General features: G+C 29.9%; 1 protein-coding gene across 1 annotated transcript; it reads right to left on the bottom strand.

Moving 5' to 3' along the window:
* Window positions 1–12,459: 12,459 nt before the first annotated feature.
* Window positions 12,460–15,611, bottom strand: LOC111390415 (probable WRKY transcription factor 43). Its single transcript, XM_023015450.1, has 3 exons — window positions 15,380–15,611; window positions 15,125–15,271; window positions 12,460–12,874 (listed from the first exon to the last, which is right to left on the bottom strand). Exons 1-3 carry the CDS (start codon window positions 15,595–15,597, stop codon window positions 12,661–12,663), a joined length of 579 nt encoding a protein of 192 aa, XP_022871218.1. The 5' UTR covers window positions 15,598–15,611; the 3' UTR covers window positions 12,460–12,660.
* Window positions 15,612–15,832: the final 221 nt, after the last annotated feature.

Here is a 15,832-nt window from a genome sequence, read left to right as displayed (position 1 = left end):
GTAAAAATCGAACAGATTACATGTTTAAAAGATTCAGTTCTTAAACAAACTCAAATCGAACCATCAGGTACCCATTACATTTATAGTATGATTTTATAACCCACTAGTAAAATTAATTAGGTACTTTGTCACATAGTTATATCTGCCACAGTTAGAAACACGAACAATAATAAAAAGGAACTAGGAATATGTATCTAATCAATATTTAACATTTTTAGAGAATAATATAAAATTATCATGATTAATTGGTGACCCCATTCATATTCTTATTTAGTTAAATTAAATCTCAAAATGTATGTTTCTATGTATTGAGAACAAATGACAGCCATTACACTTTGTATATTGATAAATGTATTTTATACAACTATTCGAGATTTTAAATAATGACATTTTGTAGTTCTTTTGATGAAATAGAGCCTAATTTGTGTTATATTGTGTTTATCATATAAACCTCATGATTTAATGAAGAATTGAAAGAAAAAAAGCTAAAAATAGAGAAGAATGACGAAATTAAAACTGTGGGGACTCAACTGCAACATTTTAATAGTTGCGATGGGACATCAAATGAAGAGTGAAGATGCTACAAGATTAATTGGAGGTAATTGGAAGCTAAAGGGAAGAAATCACAAGTGAAAATGATACAAAAAAGCATTGCGAAAAATTCAGAGACCAATTTGCACAAATGTAAAGCTATGCATACCCATGCGTATGCGAGATCCCATTATAAGCTGGCTGAAGTTAAAATCGTTCTACCATGTGTACACATGAAATATACCATGTGCACAAATAGATTTCCAGTTAAATATTTTGTTTTTCTTGCTTCAACTCTTTATGGTATGATATTTTACCCATTTTTCACCTACAAAAAGCCGTCCACATCGTAATTTGAAGCTATTATCAGTATTCTATCTTTGAACCGACTCCTAACATGAGCTTTAGAGAGAATTAACTCAAGGAATTGAAGATTCAAGGTGCAAATCGAAGGAAAAGTGCAAGAAATTGATTTTTCAAGTTTCTACATTTATTCTTTGAATTGGATGATGTCTTTTCTGAACTTCTTGTGTAATTTATATACAATTATATTAGGCTAAACTTCTCTTTTGTATTGGATAAAAGATGAAAACCACTTCATTAATATTTCTAATTCAAGATTTGAGTATTTTAGTTAATTCTTGTGTTTTGTAATTAATTGTTGTTTTTAATCACATTATTTGGTTGCTTAGTTACCAATTAAATAGAGTGCTGCTTATTCGTAGTGTTGGGAGACTTACAACAAGTAGAACACTACATATTTGACACGCAGGCATTATGCATTAGGAATAATATTTAAGACGTGTGCAATTGTGTGTAATAATCATGTGATTGAATGATTGCTTTGCATATGAATTTGGAATAGAAATAGAAGCGGTCGTGCTAAGGATAGGTTTAATATATTTTGGAAAAGAATATTAGATATTTAATGGATTATTGATTGTCACAAACACTTGAATAACACTAACTTACAATATTGGAAATAGAGATTAACAGATGGATTCTGAAATTCAAAACATTAATCTCATTATTTGATAAGCACAATCTTTTACAATATCCTTAGTTTAGTTTAGAATAATTACAAAACAACCAACTATTTTGTGTCATGTAGATTGAATTTGGTAGAAACTAGTACTCTAGAATCAATAGTTATACATTGTAGGACGATAACTCAGCTTATTACATTATAACTTGTCAACGATCACGTACGCTTGCAATTTTGTCAAAACATATATTTTTATGTCAAGCGGAGTATTTTGCCTTGAACATTACAATTGGAATAGAGCTATTGAATACGGAATACCCAATACTCTGAAGCATAAACCTAAAATAATTGCTTACATTTTTTTGTTTTTAATTAAATCACTCTATGTGTCATGTTTTATTAATAATGAAATTAAAAACATTACAATAAAAATAAAACTTACAATTTCCAAAGATATGAAATATAATGATAAGTTAAAAAAAAATAAAAATACATTTCATTTGCTCTAATCATACTTCTCGTCATCATAGCTGAGTTTAGTGTTTTTGTGGCATGTGGTCAGGTTCAGATTGGATACTTGGAGGATATAGTATAAATCGTAGCCCAAATTTAGAAAATCCATAACTTCATCAGTCTCCATGAATGTATCCAAAAGTGTCCTCAACATATTTCCTTGTGTAGGAAGATAATATATTCAGTCGACATCTCTTGTAATTGCCGCCTTCGGTGTAGAAGGTGGAACAGCCTCTTTACGAGCTCCACATGTTCCCATATTCAGACACAAACATGTCATATAACGCCATAAAATTTCCTTCTCTATGTTGTTGCTCATTTGTATGAAAAATCGACACGCTTTGCTGATCGAGTTGGCCCTTGATTTATCTTCTAGTTGATCCATCTAATTTTCAGTTGATCTACCAACAACGCTTGTAACTAAGTCTTCCATGGCCTAATCAAGTTGCGAGCTAAGCTTTATTTTGTGGCTCTTGAATAGATTCAATGACCCATATGTAGGACTGTCAATGGATTGGAATTTGATCTGAATCCGATGAAATTAATAGAAAATGGATTTAGGGTTTTAATCCAATAACTCAATCGAGATCCGAATCCGATAATCTGTTAACTGAATGAATCAAATATGAATATAGGTCAATCCGATCCAATTTATTATAATAATATTTTATATTTTTTATATTATCACATAATTTATGACACTATTTTTTCCATTTTGAAAATTGTATTATACTTTACACATAATTTTTAAATAATAAATAGTATTATATAATAGTATAATATTTTTAATTGAAAATTTTGAAGAGATCTAATTTCTTTATTAATTAAAATAAGATAAAACTAATAATTAATTTATTGATTAGATTTACGATAGTAATTTGTTTTATAACATAAAAAACTAACAATTAATATGTGCAAAATAATTTACTTTGTTCAAATTGATATTGTTTATAATTAAAACCTTATTGAGACTATGATTTTTAATGAAAATAATAAAGTAAACTAGTAAACACTTAGAATTGACAAATGATTATGATTAGTAACTCACATTGAAATATCTCAAAATCATTTGAAGAGGAGAATCCTTTAAAAAGCTAGTATCTCACATTGAAATATCATTAAAATATTCTAAGAGAAGTCTCTTTTAAAAAAGAGTTAAAAGGAGCATCATTTGGATGAAAAAATTGATTTGGGCCGTCTAATATATAATAAGTGAGCCCATCAAGATAGTTCAAATATTTTTTAAAATAAATAATTGATTAAAATCTTGTTGAGTCTATGATTTTTAATGAAAAAATAAATAAAATTTTTATTTTTCTAATTTTTTCAATTTCGAATCGGATTATCGGATCAGATATCCGATAATACAGTTAATTGGATTTGAATTTAACATTCAAATATCAGTCGGATTATCGGATTGGATCGAATAATTATTCTTAATGGATCGGATCGAATTTGAGCAGATTTGATCCATTGACAGCCTTACCCCATATGTCACTTTTTCCTCCTCCCAATTTGCAAAAGGATACAAACTTTTAGCAGATTTTTCGATGTTGTCCTTATTTTGATTGGGGAACAATAGATAATTTCTACATATAAGAATCGCATTTCAAAATTAACAAATTTATCAAATTATTTTAAAATTCAGGTGTTAATTGGAATTAATTATCCCCATGCGACCTCATCTTTAAAATTTTTGCAAAAATTGAAAACATTTTCTAAAGATCACACCCCGTCAGAACCACTCCCACTGAGCACCTTATCGAACCACACCCATACCCACTCTCAATCTTAAGAAAATTTTTAAAAATTGAAAACCTTTTCTGGAGATTGTACTCGACACCACTCAACCACCCCCACTCCACGTCACACTTGCAGAAAAATTCCAAAATTTAAAACAATTTTTGGAGACTACACCACAATGATGGACTAACTGTGTTTTCTGTTATCAAATTTATTATTTATGACCATACCTAGGTTATAAATAAATGAATACCTATGATCAAATTTGTCTTTGGTGTGATTGTTTGTAACCATTTAATTTATAACTCTATTACCAACATGTGTTATTTGTAACTAACTACGATCAAATTTGTATTCAGTGTGACTGTCTATGACTAGGCCAATCTTAACTATGACGGTATGTGATCAAATCACAACTGATCACAAATAACATAGAATTGGCTACAATCGATCACAATTAACACATACTTGATAACATAGGGTCATCCCAAACAAATTTTCACACACCACAGACCAACACCACAATCTACCAACATCACCTCCAACACACCAGGATTACTACCTTCAACTCAAATCCACGACCATAAATACTAACTTCACTAACCTGTGGTATCTATGATTAACTGTGATGAAATTTGTCTTCAGTATGACTATTCGTGATTATGTCAGTCTAATTTGTAACTGTATGTGACAAAGTAACATACAATTACAATTAACATAAATCTGGTCATAAAAGCTCACAATGAAAATAGACTTGATCACACTCGATTGCCGTCGTAACAACCATTCCCACAAACATCGAGAACCAAACGCGTACCACCTTACCACAACCATATGCACCACCACCACACCACCACCAATAGATTTACAAACAACAACATAACCATCCCATAGATCAGGAAATCATCGACACCATTTGCAAAACATTAACAACCATCCCAAAACCTTGACAAAACAACAGATTTGATGAAACGACTACCCACAAAATCAATTTCAAATATTTTTCTTTCATTGTTACACGAATTTCTCAACCTAAACCCTAAAATTCTCAGCTCTAGGTTCAATATGGCAGGTAGAGATGAAGACGACGACTGAGCAAGAACTACTTACCCTTTAGTATCATCGACAAGAAATCGCTTAACAAAAATGCAAAGTTGAACATTTACTACAAGCAATGGCGGCTCATTGCAAGTAGAGCTAGGCGATGTATATAATGGTTCGTCGTCACGTGCGACTGTTCTTCTTTGTCACGCGCAGAGGCATCCAAAAATGGGATGTTAGAGAGTGGGTAGGTATAGCAACAGCAAGTGAAGGACCGCACGAGCCGTTGCTGTAAAACCAATAAATAAATAAAAATTCATATAATAGAATTTCTTGTTATATATGCTATATTTTTATTATTTTGAAAAATTAGGGGACTAAGATGATATATGTATTAAATTCAAACTTTTGGGCCAGATATTTAGATATCGATAAAGCGAAGAAAAGTGTATCAATATAGGGCTCGTTAGATAACTCGTATTTAATCATGTATATTATATTCAAGAAAAAATTATTTTGGATAAGCAAAACATAAGTTATTGAAGTTTAAAGAAGGTTTTATTAATTGGTTTTGAGAAATTAAATATTTGGTTTGCGATGGACAAGGGCCACATGTACAATTAGATAGAGATAAGGTGCCATTTTTATTTATTTATTTATTTATTATTATTATTATTATTTTGGTTGAATTGATAATGATGAAGTAGAATATTTTTGATAGTGACCTTTGCATGGTGGGACATGGCTCTATGTTATTCTATTCAACCAAAAATTCAATTGTCCTTTTTAACTTAAATACTATGCATTTATCTCTCCATTTTCACGTCAGAATATACACACACAATTGTAGTGGTTGGCAAAAAAATATTGGAAACATGATTTCTCTTACTTTCAAAATTTGACTGATCAAGCGAGGTAGGATAATAAGGTGTCGTTGATTTTTATCTCATTTAAACTAATTTTTTCATGTTGTTATTATGCTAATGAAAGTTAAAGATATAATATGATATGTATGTTATGGTCATTCAGTACCAATTATATGATATTTATTGAGCTTTTATAATTTTTTTAAAGATATGATGACGGTATGATATTTTTGATATGGGTTTTAAATCTTTTATTCGGATTGCACCATTCTTTGTGTCTTACTGAATATTTTCATTTACTCACACTTTTTCCCTACTCCTCACAAGTTAGAACGGATCGTTTGTTGATAGGCGATAAAGTGTAATCATTGTACCGAATATTTGGAATTAATAAATTAAATCCAGTGTAACGTGACGAAATATTTTCAGCATTTTCTTTGGTTATAATTATAAAGACCTTTATTTCGAAAATTAAGACATGATTTATATGGTTGTGAGCTGAAACTTGAAGCTCAGACTCAATTCAAGTAATAATGGTTCCAATTTTTTTTTTTGGCTCGAGCCAAACTGAACTTTTGTTCGGTCAAAAAATTTAGACTCGACCCTAACTTTCGGTTTGGGCATTATCGAGCTGAGCCAAATCGTCTTGTGATTTTTATTTTTTTATTTTAAAAAAGGCCGCCACTACTGAATTTATTTATTTATTATTATTATTATTATAAATTTACTCACAAGCCAAAAATGACTTGTGGCATAGGCTAGCTCGGGCTCGAGCCAATGCTCCAAAATGGGGCTTGGTAGACCGAGCCACGAACCAACAAGCCAAATTGACACCCCTATATTCACATCTTTTATAAATACATAGAAAAATCACATTCTATATTATGTTTACTTCTATATGAGAGATTATTAAATGACTTAGGAACATTGATCAACTAGAATAAATGGACATTCTCGTGATATTGAATTGCATAAAATGGATTAATAAATGGGGATTCAAAGCCTTGGTGCTTGTTTAAATCGATCTTACAGAAGTCTTTTTTAATTGCTCATTAGTTAAAATAGTTAGATAATTAGTATAAACTTACGACATACAACTTGACTATTCAATTAGAGTTTATATTGATTATGACTAGATCAAGTACATAGTCTCCGTGAGATGATATTTTATTCATCGTTTTATTAATTATTTAAGATGCTGTATAATTGCAGAATTTCGTCGATGAGTATTCTAGACCGTTAAAACGTTCTTTATGTGCATTTTAATTAGTACTCTATATTACTTGTGTTTTTAGTTACAATTGTAATTGAGGTCCAAGCTTAAGCCCCTTCCGTAATATTATGGTATTCAATTCAATAAAAAAAGTCGGAGAATTTGAATCTCCGCAGGAGCTAAATGATGAATTAAAAACCCCACCTAAACTTGAATCGTATTCGTCCTATAAAATTGGAGTTACTGTTGCATTTTTACTATTGCAAGTGTAAGATATCGAACAAGTAATATAATAGACCTATGAATCTGGATTATCATTTCCGCGAGAACTAAATTTTAGCACTTAATTAAATATCTTTCTAACTACCATTCAACAAAGCAAACAAAGATTTGTATGCTTTGATTTTTAACTTAAATGCATAAGAATATGTGGATGCACACAAAAATTGATTCGAAAATTAAATAATAAACAGCTATTAGGGTACAACAATTTCACCTATTGATCACCTTTAAATCTTAAATCAAGATTCACAATTTAATATAGTGTTCGATTGAATTCTCCTATTGTATTCAATTTACACTCTCGAGTACTCATTGAGCCTAAGAGTGTTAACGAGTCGAGCCGAGCTTTTTGAAGGCGGGCTTCTTTTTGCCTGAGCCAAGCCGAGCAAAAGCTCAACCAAAAAATTAAGGCTCGAATCGAGTCAACTCGATATTCTCAAAATTTGTAAATCTTTTTCTTTTTAGTTGCCAAATAGGCAGCAGAATTTAGCTGCCAATAGGTAGCAGAATTTGTTAATCTACTGTTGGTTGGTAGCTAAATAGTTGCCAACAGGTAGCTCGGGTGCTGCATTAATCGGCAGCTTCATAGCTATTGGTTAAGGCAGTTTAGCTGCCTGTTTGGTAGCTAAAATAGCGGCCAAACAGGCAGCAGATTGATAACCCAAAATAATTTTTTTTTTTTAATAACGAGCTAGCCCTATTCGAGCTGGCTCTCCGAAATGAGGGCTTGCCCTGAGCCTTGGCTTGAGACTCTCCTCTGAGCGTCGAGCCGAGTGAGCTCAGGCTTTTTTTGGATTGAGCCACGGGCTGTCTGAGCTGACAAGCTCGATTGACATCTTTAATTGAGCATATTTAACTAATTTAATTTCATATCCAATGCAAATCAATTTTAGTTTCAATCTAACTAAACGAAATCTTGATTCGAAGAATTCATTTATTATCGCAATAATCAGTATAGGTATCTCTACACCTTATATCAACTTATCGAATTTTACTATATGGTCTAAATCTTAAACTAACATCTCAATTTGTAAAAGATTCACAAAATCATCAAATTAGTAATCAAGTAATTCAATACATTAAACTCAACGAAATCAACACATGAAAGGATAAAGGACAATAATCTTGAATAAAAAACATAAAGGATCTCAAATAATTTACATTGTTCACCTTAATATTAAATTTAGTTATTCATGGTAGTGGACCAAAAACAAGAAGTTATGGAATACATCATCGAATTTTTGGAGAAAGATGTAAAAAAAAAAGAAATTAATCTTGCACAAAGATCTTGTTCCTCATCCAATCAATACTTCAAATGTGAATTTCTTGATGTTTTGAATTGCTTCCTTAAATCTCTAGTTGTACATTCTGCTTCCCAATGTGTGGAATTCCCCTCAAAAGTATAGAAACTTGTATTTTATAGTTGGCGCCGCTGTTTGTGTAGAATGTAAGATTTTAATGGACTTCAAAACGAATCAAATCTCGCCCTAGTTATGATAACCAGTGGCGCCACCACTTTAGAAGAATCTTAGGTAGTGATTACTTTTCTAGAATTTTGACATCTATCTCCTTTGCAAACATAAAAGTTCCCCAAATTCAAAAGAGAGTCGGGAGAAATATTATTATTTTTTATCATGTTCAGTGAAAGCCAAAATGTTATGTAGAGCACATATCAAGCTATTAAATATTTTTACAATCACGGGTTATTTTGTATTGGTTGTTTAATACTACATATCAAAAATATTCTTAAACCCACCTTTATCATTTTTTTGAAAAAAAATCATGAAATAAATTTTCTTGCTAAAAGAATTATAAAGGGCATTTTCCATGTACGAAATTGTGAAGAGACCTTAATTTGTACAGAAATGTTATCTATAATAATAACAACAACAACAACAATAATAATAATAATAAATATCACATCAAGTGAGAATCATTTTTTAGATGATTTTAACCCTACAACAATTTAATTATTTAAATAATACTTTACTTTTTTGTTTTTCAATATGTAATAAATACCACAAAATTCTTGTCACGTATGAGTTTCGTGTTATTAATTCTCAATTAATTAATATTCATATTAATCTAGACTCAATAAATCTTGACTTGATGAATCTTGATTTACATGAATCTAAAGTTATTATAAATGAATTTATTTCTATTCATGTATCTAGAAATTTTAATGGGTATTTAAATTCATGTATTACAATTAATTCTGGATTATGCTATACATATATAATGCTCCATTCGTCTTATTTATATAGACTGATTTTGTTTTTTTCCCAAATTAAGAAATTTTATATTTAATGTTATTGAAAAAGTAATTTTTGTAAAAAAAAAATAAATTCTAGTTTACCCTTATTTATTTTTGTACAATTTCAATATTAAGTGAAAAAATTTGATTATAAATAGGCAAATTAAATAAGATTATATTAGTAAATAAACAAAATAAAATATTCTCAATAAAGAAACATAATTATATAATTAGGACAAGAAAGTGAGGAAAGTCAACCTATATAAATGGGATGTATGGAGTAACTTATATAATGGTTTACTAACATATGATGTGACTGAATTTAATTGTATCAAAATCTCATCAATAAAATAATTTCCCCACTTACATTTTGATACATCACCATTATGCCCCCATTTGGTACCAATTTTTTCCAAAATACATTTTTCTCTCTCCTCTTTTTAACCACACATTCTTTACTAAAATAATATTACACCTAAATAATAAAAAATCTTATTTTCCAACCATACACTTCCCAACAAGTTACTATTTTAAAATACATTTTTACATAAAAATGGCTCTCGAACACCTCCTATGTAAAACATTATGTAAATAGTTATCAAAAAAAATATTTTTTTATTAATTTTTATGCACCAAATGTAATATAAAAAGATTATTCATTTGTAGTATTTCATCATTACAAAAAAATTGAGTCATAGAAGTTGAGTTTTGAAAGTACAATTTTCTTCTCTTAAATTTCTAGCCTAATTTTTTTTTTTTTTAAAGTTCGTTTGAAACTCATTAAATACTCGCAACAAATTAGTATCAAATTAATTTTACAGCATTTGTAAAGTATTTTAGAATAACGTGCAATGCACACATTTCAAGAATTATAACTTTTGCATACCAAGAAATTGGTAGCTAAAAGTCCAATATCAGTTGGTTAACCCAATTTATGACTGAAAAATGTTGGTCGGCAGCTGGTCACCAAAAGCAAACCAACAAAGGTTTTTACCGATCAAACTACACTTTAGTCGAGAAACATAGAGACTTTGACTGGCCAAAAAATTGGCCGGTAATGACATAACTTTTTGCTGACCATACATTTGGTCGGTAAAGGTCTAAAATTAGTCAGCAATAAACAAGTCATGAGTGATGGTAGTAAACATAGGTTGACCATATTAGTTGGTCGGCAAATTGCCGACCAACAAAATTCAAGGCAATAAATTTGGATTGTATTTTCTACTATGATTTTAGTTGGTAAATGTGATTTATTTTATTTTTTGAACCTGTGCAATAATCAAAATTATAAAGTAGAATGAAAGGCCAATTCAAACACAATGTACTAATAAAAAATATCCGAAATCAAAAAACAATAGTCACAACCAAAAGCCTCCAGCAAAATATTTACAAGGCAAAATAATATATAGCATCTTTACAAGTCAATTCCAATTCCAATTAGGAAAACACAGTCTAAACTATAATGGAATCCAAAATAAAAAGTCTAGTCAAGTTCCAAAAATTTGATAAGATTAGTTTCATCACATATTTCTCCTTAGTCACAGGTTGGATCCAGCTTTTTGTAGCTTGTAATGTATGTTCTTCCATAGTTGAATTCACAAAAATGTATTGGAATATGAAGTTCCTATTGCAAGCAACCAAATCAGAATGCTAGCAACTTGGATCATTAAGTATATGTGTACATGTCAATGAAACATCCACAGACATTCAATATATGGAAGAGTGACTTTCTAATCTGATGTCGATAGAAAATGAAGCGAGTGACAATTAATTTTTAAGAACCATGTAATGTAGTCATGTTTCATTTACGCTGGCCAAAAATTACTTTTGGTCAATAAAAATTGTGTGGCGCCAAAATATATCTTATTTTGTCCGACCAATTTACACTTGGCCTACCAATGCATATTTTGGCCTGTAAATATTATTTTTAGCGACTAATTTTACATAGGTCGGGAATAAATTGGTCGGCAAAGACTATTATTATTGACTAATCTTATTGGATTGGGAAATACGTGGTCGGTAAAGATATTACCGACTAAGTATTTGTATTGGTCATCATAAGAGAGTTTTCACCGACTAATTTTTGGTTGGTCGGAAAAGCTATAATTTCTTGTAGCGACATTCAACTTTGAGTAGTCTAAAAAATGCCCTGATCAAGATCTAGTATCTGGAAGTCTGCATTAATACTAGACATCATGAGTAATTACACTACTAATCAAGATCTAATGACTGGAAGTCTGCATTAATACGAGACATGAGTAATTGCATTAATTCATTGGACCAACCCTTCAAATATTAGAGCAATTCATGGAGATGAATATCCCATCTCGTGTTTATGAGGAATTAAATAAATATAAATCAAGTTCACTTATAAAGATCCAAAAAGTACTTAATGTAATTTCATTTAAATCAAATTCAATTTATTAAGATAAAAGAGAATAAATTCATTAATGTATTTCCTTTTATTAAAAAAAGAAAAAACAACAAGAACTCTAATTTTAATTTTAATTTTAAAATTTTGGAATTCCAGTTTCTAAAAAGGCTATAATAATTCCATGCTCAATTTGTTTAGCTGAATAATTTAATGTCTTTTAGAATCTATTAAAAAAATATTTGCAGTTTTTAAAGAAGTTACTGATTCTTTCTAAGGATTATGTTTAATTTATTTAAAAAAATAAAACTTATAAATTATAAATTTAACTTTTTTGGATTTAAATCTACTTTAAAAGTTTAGATTGAATACACCCCTAAGATCCTAACTTGGTTAACAGTTTCAGCTGTCCAATTGTTTTTTGATTTGTGTTTCTTGTAGTCAATACTGAAGCTTAAATTTCTATAGAATCCTATTTGATAATAGCCAGTGAACATCCCTAATCTTAATTTAATTTATCTTTGAAGAAAATATTATACAAATGCATAAAAATTCAATTATCTCCATACAAGCAATTCTACTTGTAAGATGAGGCAACACTGGAAAAATAAAAATGGACACACACCATGGAACCAATATTTATTAGATTGAACATTATAATAAATAAAGTCCTATTTTTTATTGATTAATACTACATAATTCACCTTATCTCGACCAAGTCATAACTATGGTATTGAACAAAGCTAGACAATATAATGCAAAATCAGTTTCATTTCAATATCCTATGATCCACCTTGAACAAGTCATAACTAGTCTATAATAGTGAACATATAATCCACATCACTGAATTATTATAACTAATTATAGTATGGGAGAAGGAGAGAAAGAGAGAGACGACGATTGGTGTAAAGTCAATCCATGAGTAGGCAATTGGTTATTGCAACAGACCACACAATTGGGGCTTTCATGGTAGTGCACTCCTTCATAGGTTGTTATCACATATCTGGGGTCCTCTCTATCCCTTTCTACCCTTTTCTTCACATTGCATCCATCCCTTTGGCATTTAAAATAGTTCCTGTTCATAATGGAGCACCACCCTTTTGTCAAAATCAAGCTTAAGTAACTTGAAGGTCCAACTTTATGTCCAATATCTTGTACATATTTGTTCAATGATTTAAATAAATTGGGATAGGTCAGTGTCAAATTCTAAACTTTTCTCTACTTTTTAATCAGACATTCTTCTTAAAATTACTATTCATAACATTGTTTTTGAGAAAAAATAGCCATCAAACCGGGGCACAATGTTTTGAATAGTGATTTTTAAGAGAATGTGTGGTTAAAAAATAGAAAAAGATTTTGAATTTATATATAAAATATTTTATTGTGTAAATGTTTAATTAAAAATGAGTATATAGAAAAAATAGTTTTCAAATAATGGTTATCAAACATGGGCTAATTTCATATTTCCGAAGAAAACTTGGCAGCAATGACAAGAATGAGAAGTGAACAAACACAGCAGTCATCATATGAAAATTTTGTATATACACAGAAGTCATGCAACTTCTGAAGAAACCCCAAAGTTTTGACCCTGAGGCTGCTACATGCATATATGAAACAGATATAACACACAAGTACAACATAGAATTTCTTGTAGAAATATTGATGATTTGTTTGATAGAGTGGACTATATGATATCAGACAAGAAAATAGGGGAAAATTGTTTATGCGTTTTTTTTTTCTCTTTTTTTCTTTATTTATTCATACCACTATATATTAATGGCAATCATTTCACCAGATACCAAGTGGCTTGTATGATGCCAAAACCTTAAACAGACATTTTTGGTTATTCAAACCATCTAGAAAAAAAGAAGACCAAGTTGATATATAATATTGTTGGAAGATGCTTGTCGTACGTCGTCCATATGGGGTGACCTGACCCACAAGTTATTAAAGTGAATTAGAAGGAATAGTTTGAAAATAATTCAAACCCAAAACTTTCTTAAACTCCCATTCACTTCCCTAACTTTGAAATAAATCTAGTCACTTAGAATTGTAAGATGAAAGAGAAAAGGTGGAAAGAAAATATGGTGAAATTCGGATGTGAAAATACACCAAAATTGTAAAAGCCCTAAAATCACTATTTTGGCATGAAAACTCAATTGTGATCAGGATTGAGACCATTGGAGAACTATTTAAGTAGAGTCAATCCAAACATGCACTAAGTAAATTTTTAACTACAAACTTTATGAGGAGAAATTAATAAGGCCGACGTTCATCTTAATTTGATCAATAAAAGAATAAATATTTATATTTCTACTTATTCCCTAGTAATAAACTTACCTAGGAATAAATTTTGAAGTTTAGCTAACTCCAATTTCTCACGGTGAAGACTAAAATAAATCGCTTTATCATACCTTTAATTTTGCACATATTGTATAATTCATTATAGGAAAAAAATTCGTAACTCTTGATCATGCGAGATACTTGTAAAGAAACATTGAATATGATGAATTGAACAGAAATGGATCAAATTAGTGAAAATCCGAAGTTCTAATATTATCAGTTGATGGGTATTGTGTACTAGACATAGCCAAGTATGCATTTTTTTACCAAATTGTTGGCTATGTATGAATGAATAGCTATCTATATTAATTACCAAATTGTTGGCTATGTATGAATGAACTAAGTTAAAGACTGTCGAAGACAAAAACATGTAAAAATACATAAATTAAACTCATCTTTAATAATTTAATTTAAGATGATACCTTCAAACCATTTATCAAAATAAATAAACATCTTGAGTTCAAATTACATCATCCACATTTATGAGTATCCCACATGATGTACTCTTGATAAAATGACTTTTGTGTACATATAAATGGACATATTGAAGACAAATAAATAAAATTATACTCTCTCTAACGAACAGTTTGATTTAAAATCGATTTGATGATTGTTAGAGAGAGACCTCCCAAACTCAAAAATGCTAAATTAGAAAGTGTTACATCAACTTAAGAATTTATCATGGGATAATGATGAATAACCCTTTAATTAATGCTTCTCAACTGTTTCTATTTGCACATATTAAATTATCATTTTCAAAATGAAATCACAATAAAGGAACCATTATTAAATTGAAATCTATCAAATTAAATGAAGCAGCACCAGTTTGATCTTAAATATATATAACTCTCAAATATTTGGATGGTGTTAAGCTACTAATCATTATTAGATTAATTTAACACTTTCAAAATGGTATCATAAGCTAAGTTGAAAAGAAAACAGTATTGAAACAAGGTAATAAGAAAAATGTACAATGAATTACCTTGGATTTGGGCTGTTCTTGATCATCTTTTTCCCATATTTTTTCCATTTAAATCCATCATCCATGATTTCGATATTTGATTTGGTTCTCAACGCGAACTTAAACTCGCTCTGTGACTTGTATTTCTTTTCTCTTCTTCTATGTACCCTTCCATTAAAAAAAATAATAATAAATGAATATTTTCCTCGTTGTAGCTAAATCAAGACAAAAAATATACAAAAATGAAAAAAAATATTAGGTTTTAATTGGACTTGCATGTTTCTGGCCACTGGACTTGGATTTGAAGATTCATTGACTACGTTTTCAGCTGGTGGGATTGTATTTTCCACGAAAATATCTTCTTCAGAGCCATTGTCCATCACGAAATAATCCGAAACTTCAAAATATAATGAGTCATCGAACAGCCGATTAGTAATATATTGATCAGGGTCAGTTTTAGGGTTAGGGTTTTGATACTGAGAATTAGTATCCATTGTGGAGTTGGAAATGGAAAGTCCTCTTTCTGCCCTTTTTATTAAATAAATATATTATCTAATTTTTTTTGTTATTCTTTTAATTTTTTTTCTTCTTTTAGTCTTGCAGCTTCATCAACTCTTTCCTGGAGGGATACTTGAAGTTTCTTCATAGTTCCACGTGGCATTATGCGACTTGTGATGACATCACCATGCTGACATCAGATAAATTGATAGAGCCAATTGGATTTTAGGA

Source organism: Olea europaea, unplaced genomic scaffold (genome assembly GCF_002742605.1).
Source record: "Olea europaea var. sylvestris unplaced genomic scaffold, O_europaea_v1 scaffold680, whole genome shotgun sequence".
NCBI lineage: Eukaryota > Viridiplantae > Streptophyta > Magnoliopsida > Lamiales > Oleaceae > Olea > Olea europaea.
The sequence above is the reverse complement of the archived record's forward strand: the minus strand, read 5'-3'. Positions and strand labels throughout refer to the sequence as shown.